At 43.9% G+C, this 12,898-nt stretch overlaps 1 protein-coding gene across 1 annotated transcript in view; it reads left to right on the top strand.

The window, feature by feature from the left end:
* Positions 1–1,291: 1,291 nt before the first annotated feature.
* The window catches only part of HERC6 (HECT and RLD domain containing E3 ubiquitin protein ligase family member 6), a 71,343-nt gene continuing 59,736 nt past the window's right edge, over positions 1,292–12,898 (top strand). Inside the window, exons 1-4 of the mRNA XM_058435717.1 lie at positions 1,292–1,656; positions 4,091–4,250; positions 6,344–6,420; positions 11,462–11,689. Coding sequence (XP_058291700.1) covers positions 1,458–1,656; positions 4,091–4,250; positions 6,344–6,420; positions 11,462–11,689 — 664 coding nt within the window. The 5' untranslated portion in view covers positions 1,292–1,457. The remainder of the gene's footprint in view (positions 1,657–4,090; positions 4,251–6,343; positions 6,421–11,461; positions 11,690–12,898) is intronic.

Raw genomic sequence — 12,898 nt, 5'->3', positions numbered from 1 at the left:
AAATTAGACGGGTGTGATGGCAGAGGCCTGTAATCCCACAAGCATCTCACAGTTATCATTACCAATCTGTACTCCAGACCCACACAGCTCTAAACCTGCACCTTCCTCAGGGTTTCCCAGTCCAGTAGAGTTTACCTTGGAGTAACCCCTAAAGCCAACCCTGGAGTAATCCCTAATCCCTTTTCTTCTTTCCCCCCAATTTCTAATCCATCATCAAATCTGTGGACTCTTACTTTCAAAACACGTCTTGAATCTAATTAACTTCTCCTCTGTTCCCTTGTAGGATATCACCTGACCCGGACTCTGAAGTAGTCTCTGCTAACTGGCTTTCTGCTTCCATTTTTGTCCTATTATTTTTCACACAGCAGCCAGATGAATCTTTAAAAACTAAAGTCAGATCATGGCTCTTCTCTATTCAAAACCTTCCAACTGCTTATTTTCATCCTCTGCCCTTAGGTGTGATCACGACTCATTCCCTCATTTCCCATGTCCCCTCAGCTCTCTGTACAAATATCGGTTCATCAGAGAGAGCTTCCCTAATATCATCTCAAATACCAGTGCCTTCCGCCTCCTGTGCCTGTTGTATTTTTCGTTGCCCCTTGATATTACACTGTGTGTTTATCTGTTTATGTTCTCTTTCCCTCAGGAGAATGTAAACGCATCAAGAGGATCTTTTCTTTCACTAATTGTATTTTCAGGCCCGGCGCGGAGGCTTACACCTGTAATCCCTGCACTTTGGAAAGCTGGGGGTGGGGGGGGGGTGGATCACTGGAGGTCAGGAGTTCGAGACCAGCCTGGCCAACATGGTGAAACCCCGTCCTTACTAAAAATACAAAAATTAGCTGGTCATCGTGGCACACGCCTGTAATCCCACCTACTCGGGAGCCCGAGGCAAGAGAACCGCTTGAACCCGTGAGGCGGAGGTTGCAGTGAGCCGAGATGGTGCCACTGCACTTCAGCCTGGGCAACAGAGCGAGACTCCGTCTCAAACAAACAAACAAAAAACAAACTTGTATTTTCAGTGCCAAAAAAGGTCTGGAAGGAGGTGGTCACGCAGATGCTTTATTAACCACTCTAGGTATTATTCTAAAACTTTATGTATCTATTAAATTATCCCAGCATATTAGATTTGCTGAATTGCTGTCCATATTTCGTAGATACGATAGCTGAAGCACGGAATTATTAGGTAACTTGCCCAAAGTGGCATTCATGACTCATACATGGCTTAGGATATAAACCCAGGTTCATTCCCTGGGACGCCCTCTCTGCTCTTCAGCACTTAAAGTTCAGGCAGCGAGAGTTGACGTGGGGCCAGGGCTGCGCCCCTGGGGCGGGTTGAGGACAGGGTGAGCCTCTTGATATTCAGGAAATTATCGAGCGCCCAGTCACCAGCGTTTGGAAGCCTGTCGCAGCAGGACCGACAGAATCCGGAGCAGGCGACAGGGCGCAGAAGCGGGATGTACTTCTGTTGGGGCGCCGACTCCAGGGAGCTGCAGCGCCGGAGGACGGAGGGCAGCCCCGGGGCTGAGCTACTGCAGGCGGCCAGCGGGGAGCGCCACTCTCTGCTGCTGCTGACCAACCACAGGGTCCTCTCGTGCGGAGACAACAGCAGGGGTCAGCTGGGCCGCAGGGGAGCGCCGCGCGGGGAGCTGCCAGGTGAGCGCGGGGCCCCAAGTGCGGGGTGTGGGGACCCCAGCGTATGGGCGCGGGGGCTTGGGTACCGGGCGCAGGGAACCGGGTGCGGAGCGCTGGGACTGGGTGAGGGGCGCGGGGGCCCAGGTGCAGGGAGCGGCTCAGATGCTGGGCGCCGCGGGCCAGGCAGGGAGGGGTGCTGGGAGCCTCGGATCCCTGGGGACCCGAAGAGCCATAGGGACCGGGAAAATGGTGCCCTGTGCTACCGAAGAGCAATTTCCTCAGTTTCGTTTTCCCGACACCCCTCGGATTTGTTTCGGTTTCCAATTCAAGTTCAAAGCGAAACTGAGAGCCGAAACTAACCTGGTCAGCGCTGCTCTGGAAAGAGATGTGGTCCCTCCTCCGGCTTGCCTTGCAGACAAATCCTTGCCTGCGCCGTTCTACCTGGAGAAGGCAGCCTGACCTTACAAACGTGGTTTGTGGGTCGGACACCTGTATCTCCCTTAGAAATACACTGGGGCATTTAAAAAATAAATATATATATATAATCTTTTACATATAGGGGAATTTACATGCGTGGGAATTTACAGAATAGAAGTGAAACTCAAGTGCTTCAATTTAGGAGCTTGTGTACCATGTTTAACAAAGAAAAGGGGGTTTGGACTTTAAAGGATGATGAACCCAGGGAAAGTGACTAGAAAATATATGGGAAAATCTAATGGAAGATAAGGGTTATTTCAATTAGACTTGTTTATGCAGGCTTACCTTAGTGCGAAGTCTTCATCTTAGGTGACCCTTTTTTTTTTTTTTTGAGATGGAGTTTCGCTCTGTCACCAGGCTGGAGTGCAATGGCACGATCTCGGCTCACTGCAACCTCTGCCTCCCGAGTTCAAATGGTTCTTTTGCCTCAGCCTCCCAAGTAGCTGGGATTACAGGCGCCCACCACCACGCCCAGCTAATTTTTATATTTTTAGTAGAGACGGGGTTTCACCATGTTGGCCAGGCTCGTCTCAAACTCCTGACCTCATGATCTGCCCACCTAGGCCTCCCAAAGTGCTGGGATTACAGGCATGAGCCATCGTGCCTGGCCGACCCTTCTCTTCTTGGTGCAGGAGATGGAAGCTTCTCACAAAAGGATATTTATGACCTACTTTTAGGTAGATAAGAAGAGAGCAGAGAACTCTTCCTGCATCTGTTGATTCTCAATTGCCTTCAGCTCAAATTCTTACGGTAAAGTAGCATGTTTTCAGGTCTTATCACCTTCATTTGGAAATGAAGGGCAACATGATACTTAAAGCCAAATCGTTCTCCAGAATAATGGTGCCAATTTCTATCTTTGTGAGTGCATGAATCTTTGGGAAATTTTAGCCTTGCATAAATTGACAGTAAATAGTTGAAAAAGATAAGATGACAAAGATAAAAGGAAAAACAAAATCTTCCATGTTACAAAAACTTTACTGGTATGATGTTCTCAACTCCAAACCTCTAATAATTCAGAGACAAACACCTTGGGAAAGCAGTTTAGATTGGCTTGTAGGGAAAAATGATCCGGTTTTCATCTGTGGGCATATTTAGGGCCTCCATAGGGGCATATTTTTCACTTTTCATTGTAAGAGGATCCAGCACCTGCCTCTCACACTCATGAGGTAGACTCCCTTCCAGTTTCCTTCTGAGCAAGGGATTCACTGCTTTCAGTGTTTAGGGTGGGAAGACAGAATAGCAAAATGGAGGAGATCCCAACTTTTTTCTGGGTCCCTTTATTTTGCTAGGTTTTGCTAGAGAAACATTTGGTCATGTGTCATAGTCCCTAGAAGTTCCCCCCTCCATGATGCCTACTCCTTTAAATAACAGCCATTAAAAGATAGACTTGGGTAATTAAATGTTTTTAAGAGTCAATTTGAACATTCAGCAGTTCATGAATTGAGCAGCACCAGACCTCAAGCAGTTGGGCTCCACTAAGGGACGTGCAAGGAGATGCCAGGGGGAACCTTTGATAATGTGTTCCAGGAAGCAAGACAAAGAAAATATTTGATTGGTTAAAGTGGAAAGTCCGTTGTTTGAGGTAGTCAGCAGTTTCTGGTTGGTAAAGTCTCTAGCTAGATGTTAGTTGGTGGTTTCTGATTGGTTAACCTTAAGTTTCATTTTCCTAGGCTATGATCAATCACTCTGAGTTGGGTTTTGGTTTGCTTAGGTAGGAACTCAAGGTGCTGGAGCCATCTCAACCTAATAGTCTCCCAGTTGATTATTTTAACAGAGCTGTATCCTATAAAGACAGGGTAACACACATTGAATTTACTTCCTTCAGACATTTAGAATGGACTTAAGGTCTTGATTTAAAAGACCATTGGAGGAGACAAGAAATCTGGATGATCCTTCTTTTTGAAGAAAAGTGCTGTCTTAAACTTGTGTTAAATTAATAATCTGTGGTGGTGGTTGCGGGGTGTTTTGTTTCCCAAAGAACCAATTCAGGCATTGGAAACTCTAAATGTTGATCTTGTGAGCTGCGGGAAGGAGCACTCCCTGGCTGTGTGTCACAAAGGAAGGGTCTTCGCATGGGGAGCTGGTTCTGAAGGGCAGCTGGGGATTGGAGAGCTCAAGGAAATAAGTTTCACACCTAAGTAAGTATTTCAATCCACTCCTTCATTTATTCAATATATTTAGTACCATGTGCCAGGCACTGTGCAAGATGCCAGGATACAAAGATGACTATGACAGGCCAGCTGCAGTGGTTCACGTCTGTAATCCCAACACTTTGGAAGGCTAAGGTGGGCAGATCACTTGAGGTCAGGAATTTGAAACCAGCCTGGTCAACATGGCAAAAGCCCCTCTCTACAAAAAATACAAGAAAATTAGCCGGGCATGGTGGCAGTCACCTGCAATCCCAACTACTCAGGAGTCTGAAGTGGGAGAATCGCTTGAACCTGGGAGGCAGAGGTTGCAGTGGTGCTGAGACAGCGCCACTGCACTCCAGTCTGGGCAACAGAGGGAGACTCAGTCTCAAAAAAAAAAAAAAAAAGACTATGACAAACACAGTTCCTAACCTGAAGGACTACAGTGTAGTGAGGGAAGAAGGCAGGAAAAAACCTACAACACCAATTATTATTTAATTAGAGCAGAGTGAAATGAGATGTGACCCTTTGATCTTAATCTTATCTCTTGGAATATAACTGTGGGGGCCCACTTAGACCTCCAGAGTGGGTATAAAGACTACTGTAAAGGAGAAACACTTGAGCTGCAAAAGATACAGATATAAATCTTACCTGAACTTCCTTTATCACACTAAAACAGAGCCTCCTGAAAATGCAGTTCCCAGTAACTTCCTTGAGTGAGAGTTTCCTGGGAATTCAGTTGTCATTAAGATAGACCACCCATTACCATTACCATCAAAAAGCCCAATAGAACCTTCTCTACTTTCCCACTGAAGTCCCAAAACCCCACCTTTTATTAAGTTGACATATATAAAACTTTACTTCGGGATATTCTGTAATAGCGAGCACACTTGTAAATAACCTTTGTCTTTTCTCTTGTTAATCTATTGTCAGTTAATTTGCAAGCTCCCAAATATTGGACCAAAGGTGGAAGAGGAGAAGTTTTTTTCTCAACATAACATTTTGGCTTGTCATAAACCACTGGGCCCTAACATTTTACTTAGTAAAGTGGAAGGAAATATCACATTTCCTCACAAACAGCTTCCCAGGACAGATATGACCAGTAGTTGGCTCTGGATTGTGTGTTTATGAATTACATACTTGGGGGTTTTCAAACGCATGCTTTTTAATGTTAGGAAGTGACCTCTTGTTACCTCTTCTGGTCATTAAATTCTAGAAGAGATCAATGTGACTTGGGAGAATGAGCATTGAACTTGGAATGAAAAGACCAGAATTTGAGTCTGGTTCTACAACGTCATACCTATTTGACCTCTTTGAGTTCCATTAGATTCACCTTATGAAATTGCCAATAGTGGCCAGGCGCAGTGGCTCACGCCTGTAATCCCAGCACTTTGGCAGGCTGAGGCGGGCAGATCACCTGAAATCAGGATTTCGAGACCAGCCTGGCCAACATGGTGAAACCTTGTCTATACTAAAAATACAAAAAAAATAGCCAGACTTCATGGTGCATGCCTGTAATCCCAGCCACTTGGGAGGCTGAGGCAGTAGAATTACTTGAACCTGGGAGGTGGAGGTTATAGTGAGCCAAGATCGCACCACTGCCCTCCAGCCTGGGTGACAGAGCAAGATTCCATCTGTGAAAAAAAAAAAAGGAAATTGCTCATAGTTATCTGGTTTTGATCCACAAAAATGGTGGCAATTTTGTATGATTTAACCTAATGATTTATTAAACTAGGGCTTAAATTAGATGATGAAGATGTTGGTGTTCTATAAATTCTAAGGCCCTATACTATATATGTAGAAAAAATTTATTTTTCTTTTAGGCTAATAAGTGTAGAATAAAATTAGTATATTAGATACTGCATTAAAGTCCAATAACAATGGCTTTTGCATTATATACTGTTTTGGATTCTGTCCTATACCTTTGTACATGTTGATGTCATGTTAAAAACAGTTTGAGGGCTTTGGAATAAAGGTACTACAGAAATACAACAAAATAAAATGGTTTTCCTGGACCAGATGTGTTACTTTAAATATCTGTAGTCCACTGGACAACTCACTCTAAATAAGGATTAATCAATTTTGTATTATTTGTATTATAGGAAAATAACGACTCTGAATGGTATAAAAATTATACAAGTTTCCTGTGGACACTACCACTCCCTGGCATTATCAAAAGGTAAGAAACACTTTTTGGATCTGAGTGTGAGTAGGAAGTAATTTTTTGAATAGGAATTATAGCTGTTGATTTTTAATGCACTGGGGTTCATTTAGAAGTTTTTCATTCTCCAGGTTTCATAAGATATATTGTTTTTATTTTTTTTCTCAAATTTCTTGGTCCTAATTATACTCTAAACAGTGCCTAATTCATAGTGCCATAAGGGGCTGTCTCTGGTTATTTGATCTAACTTGTCAACTCTCTCAGAGCTTAGTAGTGGCTTTATTTCCAGCCCTTTGCTGTTTATGCTGAATGGCTTGTCCACACTGGCAGACTTATTTGTCTATTTCACTTAGATCAAAGAAAGAGAAGTCAAGGTGTCAAAATCATGACTCTATAGTTTTTCTTTTTTAAAATTTTTACTTATTTATCTTTATTGACACAAAACAATTGTACATCTACACTTTTTCTACCAACCTCCATCCTCCTTTGTCCACCCTCAATCCAAATTTCTCAATGGAGAGTTTGAAGGAGGAAAAATTATTCCTCTACCCTCATGCATAGTCTTTGGCAACCTGCAAATTAAATTAACAGAAGACAGATTAAAAGAGAAAAGGCACCCAATTTTTCTTTTTTTCTTTTCTTTTTTTTTTTTTTTCTTTTTTGAGATGGAGTCTTGCTCTGTCACCCAGGCTGGAGCTCAGTGGCACGATCTCAGCTCACTGCAACCTCCACCTCCTGGGTTCAAGCGATTCTCCTGCCTCAGCCTCCCAAGTAGCTGGGATCACAGGTGTGCACCACCATGCCTGGCTAATTTTTGTATTTTTAGTATAGACAAGGTTTCACTATGTTGGCCAGGCTGGTCTCGAACCCCTAACCTCAAGTGATCCACCCGCCTTGGCCTTCTGAAGTGCTGGGATTACAGGCGTGAGCCACTGTGCCCAGTCCCCAATTTTTATTAATATTTTTGTGCACAAGAATTCACAGAAAATAAGTGAAACTAAAAGTAGTGGTTAGACTCAGGAACTTACTGTTTTAACAAAGAAAAGGGAGTTTGGGCTTCAAGGGATAATAAATTGTGGGAAAGTGACTAGGAAATATATAGGGAAACCAATGGAAGATACGGGATATTTTAGTAAGATTTGTTTATGCAGATTCATCTCAGTGCTGCTTCATCTTCTTCAGTGATAAAAGTTACTCTTCTCTCCCTGGTACGGTAGAGTGGAGATAACTCCACAAAGGGAAACTTAAGCCTTGCTTTTAGGCAGATAACAGAAGGGCAGAAACCTCTTCCTGCATCTCTTAACTCTCAATTGCCTTGAACTCAAAACAATCCTTATGCCAAAGTAGCATATTTTGATGTGGCATATCCCGACCCCCTTCAAAGGACTGTAACATTTGTATGTTCCTCAGGTGATGTCTTATGTGTCATTGCAACTGTGCCATCGTCTGTGGACAGCTAACATTTATTGGTCACCTTCTATGTGCCAGCTGCCATGTTAAATGCTTTATGTGTGTTTTTTCACATAATTACCTTACAAATACAGGAACTGGGCCAGGCATAGTGGCTCACACCTGTATTTCTAGCACTTAGGGAGGCTGAAGCAGGTGGATCACTTGAGGCCAGGAGTTTGAAACCAGCCCGGCCAACATAGTGAGGTCCTGTCTCTACAAAAATTTGAAAAATTAGCTGGGCATGGTGGTATGCACCTGTAGTTCCAACTAATCAGGGGGCTGAAGTGGGAGGAGTGCTTGAGCTCAGGAGTTTGAAGCTGCAGTGAGCTATGACTGTGCCACTGTATTCTAGGCTGGGCGACAGAGTAAGACTGTTTCTAAAAAAGAAAAACAAACAAAAACAGGAGCAGGGTATGATTTATATCCTCATTTCAGAAATGGAAAAAAATGAGTTCAGAGACTTTAAATTATTTACCCAAAGTTACACACTAAGAAACAGAATAGTCAGGATTTGAACCTATAGTGTTTAGGTCTCAACCCTAAGTGCTTACTTACTGCACTGCACTGACTACAAGTCCAGGGCATATCCCATGGCCATTGTGTGATTCCTTCTACCTGTCATTTCTAGCTCTTTGATCGTGGGCAAGTTATTTAACTTGGCTGAGTCTCAATTTTCTCATTTGTAGGAATATTGATACCCAACTTGCAGGTTATTTAGAAGATTGAGTGAGAGAAGGTACACTGTATACCTTGTACAGTCCTTAGCATATAGCAGAGCCACCATAAATAGGAGCTTCTTTTCCTTCCTCACTCTCCTTCTTAATTATGGACATGGTGTGAATTCTTTCCTTGGGATACTGACTTGCCTTTGCATTGGTCTGAACTGTAAAGGCTGGGCAGAGCCCAGGCATTCAATGCATTTGCTGTGGTGAAAGGTGAGCTCTCATAGACTTTCGTGAGAGTTCAACGCTTTGCATTATGCCCTCAAAATTATTTTTAGTGTTAGAAATTAACTTTAGAAGAGTTAAAAAATTAAAGATGTAATAACTTATTAAAAAATCTCTGAGATGTGTTAGCATTTTACTAGGTATATACTTAGGCATTAGATAAGCTTAGATTAGATTTTTTTTTCTGGCTGGGTGCCGTGGCTCACGCCTGTAATCCCAGCACTCTGGAAGGGGATCACTTGAGGCCAGGAGTTCGAGACCAGCCTAGCCAACATGGTGAAACCCTGTCTCTACTAAAAATACAGTCTGGGCATGGTGGCTCATGCCTGTAATCCCAGGACTTTAGGAGGCTGAGGTGGGTGGATCACCGAGGTCAGGAGTTCAAGATCAGCCTGGCCAACATGACGAAACCCCGTCTCTACTAAAAATACAAAAATTAGCCGGGCATGGTGGCAGGTACCTGCAATCCCAGCTACTCGGGAGGCTGAGGCAGGAGAATCACTTGATCCTGGGAGGCAGAGGTTGCAGTGAGCCGAGATTGTGCCATTGCACTCCAGCCTGGGTGACAGAGTGAGACTCGTCTAAAAAAAAAAAAGGCAGATTAATAGGAGAAAAGGCATATTAATTTATTAATATGCATAGGGGAGAGCCATAGAGCAATTACCCCAATGCCCCAATGGGGTAGAGAAACTTACATATCATCTTGAGGCAGAGGTGGTCCTGTTGTGTAGATGAAGCCTTACAGGTAGCAGCCCTCAAACAGAACAGATGGTGAATGTTTCTTCCAGACCTTTAGAGGTGTGGGACTCTCAGTTAATCTTTCCTAGATCAGACACGGGAGGGCCTCAGAGAAAGCCTGCCTGCATCAATGCAGATTTTCTGTACAGGTGCAAATCTCCCACACAAAAGACAGCTTTTTAGCTATGCTTGTACTTCCAGCCCTACTGAATAGCCATCTTGAAACATGTTAAAGAAGTGGGATGAGATATATTGGTTTGGTACCCCTTCAAGAGTAAGGGGACAGAGAGTGAGTACCTGGGTGGAGGAAAGGAGTCTTTCTAGTTTATGAGGCGGTCAGGGAAGATATCTCTTAAAAGGTGATGTGTGAGCAGAAACCAAATGAAAAGGGAGGGAGAGATAGGATGCTAACCATGAAAGAATTACCCAGACACAAAGGCCATGGGGTTGGGGCATGCTCAGAAGTGTACTCCAGGAATAGCAAAGGGTCTTGAGAGGAGTGAGCAGGGGAAGATGAAGTCTGGGAAGTGGGAGTGGGCCAGACTGGTGATGTGGGGTCTGTGATGGGAGTTGGTCCGTCATTGAGTGAGATAGCAAGCTCCTGAAGTATTCAATTGGAATTACATTTTTAAAAGGATCACTCTGGCTACTCTTTGGAGAACAAACTGATGGGGGCAAAGGTTGCCTCAGGGAGATCAGTGAGGTGCTATTGTCATTTTTCAGGAGAGAAATGTTGGTGACTAGCAGTGGAGAGGTGAGAAATGGTTAGATTCTGGATAGATTTTGAAGGTAGAAGTTTTGAATTTGCTGGGTTGAAGGGTGTAAAAGAGAGGAGTTAAGGATGACTCTAAGATTTTTGGCCTGAGCAGCTGAAAGAACACAGTTGCCCTTAACTGGAGGGAGAAGAGTGGACATTGTTTGAAGGGACTTTTGAAGGTGACCTGGACCGCCCCGCTTGCCTTTAGTTGGGATACTTTAATCTCATTTTTTTCTTTATCTCTGTTTTACCTTTTAAAGATTTGTAAAATTAAATAGAAGTAGAATAGAAATAGAAGGAAATCCTACCATTTGCAACTTGGAGGACATCATGCAAAGTGAAATAAGCCAGACACAGAAAGACAAATACCTCATGGTCTCACTTAGATGTGGTATCTAAGACAGCCAAACTCAGCCAGGCACAGTGGCTCATGCCTGTAATCCCAGCACTTTGGAAGGCTGAGGCGGGTGGATCACCTGAGGTCAGGAGTTCGAGATCAACCTGGCCAACATGGTGAAACCCCATTTCTACTAAAAAAGCACAAAAATTAGCAGGGCGTGGTGGCACGCGTTTGTAATCCCAGCTACTCAGGAGCCTGAGGCAGGAGAATCGCTTGAAACCAGGAGGTGGAGTTTGCAGTGAGCCAAGATCGCACCACTGCACTCCAGTCTGGATGACAGAACGAAACTCTGTCTCAAAAAAAAAAAAGAAAAGAAAGTCAAACTCAATAAAAACAGAGAGTGGAAAGGTAGTTGCCAGGGGCTGGGGGTTTGGGGGAAATCGGAAGATGTGGGTCAAAGGGTATAAACTTTCAGTTATAAGGTGAGTAAGTTTTTAATGTACAGCCATGTGACTATATAGTTAATAATAGTGCATTGTATACTTGAAGTTTGCTGAGAGGGTGGATCTTAAGTATTCTCACCACAACACACACGAAGGTAACTATGTGAGGTGATGGATATGTTAATTAGCTAATTGCAACAATCATTTAACAACGTATATGTATTTCAGCTCATCATATTGTATACCTTAAATATATGAAATTTTTATTGTCAATTATACCTCATTAAAGCCACAAAAAAGATTTGTAGAATTAGTAGTTTCTATTTGAATTTGGTATTCTAATATGTGTAAAATTCTTAATTTCTCGTCTTTGTTTTTGTAGATAGCCAAGTGTTTTCATGGGGAAAGAACAGCCACGGGCAGCTTGGCTTAGGGAAGGAGTTCCCCTCCCAAGCCAGCCCGCAGAGGGTGAGGTCCCTGGAGGGGATCCCACTGGCTCAGGTGGCTGCCGGAGGGGCTCACAGCTTTGCCCTATCTCTCTGTGGGACTTCGTTTGGCTGGGGAAGTAACAGTGCAGGGCAGCTGGCCCTCAGTGGGCGTAATGTCCCAGGTAAGGAGATAGTCTTGTTTGTGCAGTAAATCATTCTTTCTTTCCAGGTGGAGGACCAACTTGGCAAAGGGCAGTCTTACCGCTTAAAACAGCGGTTCCCAAACTTGTGACACATTCGAATAGCCTAGGGAGCTATATTAGTTTCTTGTTGTAGCAGTAACAAATCATCTCAAACCTGGCAGCTTAAAACAACACAAATGTACCATCGTGTAGTTCTGGAGGTCAGAATTCTGACACGGGTCTCGCTGTGCTAAAGTCAAGGTGTTAGCAGGTTGCCTTCTTCTCTACAGGCTCTGAGGGAGAATCCATTTTCGTGCCTTCCCCAGCTTCTAAAGGCCACCTGCATTAATTGCCTCATAGACCTCTTTCTTCTTCAAAGCTAGCAGTAGCTGATAAGTCTTTCTCAAGTCACATTACTTTCACATAGACATTTCTGCCTCCCTCTTCCTCAATTAAAAGACCCTTGATTACAGTGTGCTCACCTGGATAATCCAGGCGCCTCTCCCTTGTTTTAAGGTCAACTGATTAGCAACTTTAGTTCCATCGATTTCTGTAACTTCACTTTGCCATGTAACTTAACATATTTACAGGCTCCAGGATTAGGAAGTGGGAGACCATTATTCCTTGGGAGGCCATTATTCTGCCTACTGTAGGATCCTTTAAAAATCCCGATGCCCAGGTCAGACCCCATACCTGTTAAATGAGAATGTCTGGGGGTGAAACCCAGAAGCATCTGTCGTCATTAGAGACCTCACAGGTGATTCCAATTTGCAGCAAAGTTTAGAAACTGCTGGACTGGGAGACTGCTAACATTAGGTCAAACAACCAGTTCCTCTAGACAAAAGAAAACTTATCTAAACAACCAGTTCCTCTGAACACAAAACTCATCAAGATGTACTCCCCACAAACTCCATCCTCCTCTATTTAATTCCTTACATTCAGCTAACATATAGTTAACACCTAACCTGTGCCAGTCCCATGCTGAGCACTTATACCTTGTTTCATTTCATCATTTCAGCATTAGCTAAGTTTTTCTTTCCTTTCCTTTCCTTTTCCTTTCCCTCCCCTCCGTCATCCTTTGCCCTCCCTTTCGCTTCCCTCCCCTCCCTTTCTCTCCCTCCCCCCTTCTCCCCCTCCCCTCCCCTCCTCCCCCTCCCCTCCACTCCCCTTCTCCCCCTCCCCTCCACTCCTCCCCCTCCCCTCCACTCC

This window comes from Hylobates moloch, unplaced genomic scaffold (genome assembly GCF_009828535.3).
Source record: "Hylobates moloch isolate HMO894 unplaced genomic scaffold, HMol_V3 SCAFFOLD_2, whole genome shotgun sequence".
Classification (NCBI taxonomy): Eukaryota; Metazoa; Chordata; class Mammalia; order Primates; family Hylobatidae; genus Hylobates; species Hylobates moloch.
The sequence above is the reverse complement of the archived record's forward strand: the minus strand, read 5'-3'. Positions and strand labels throughout refer to the sequence as shown.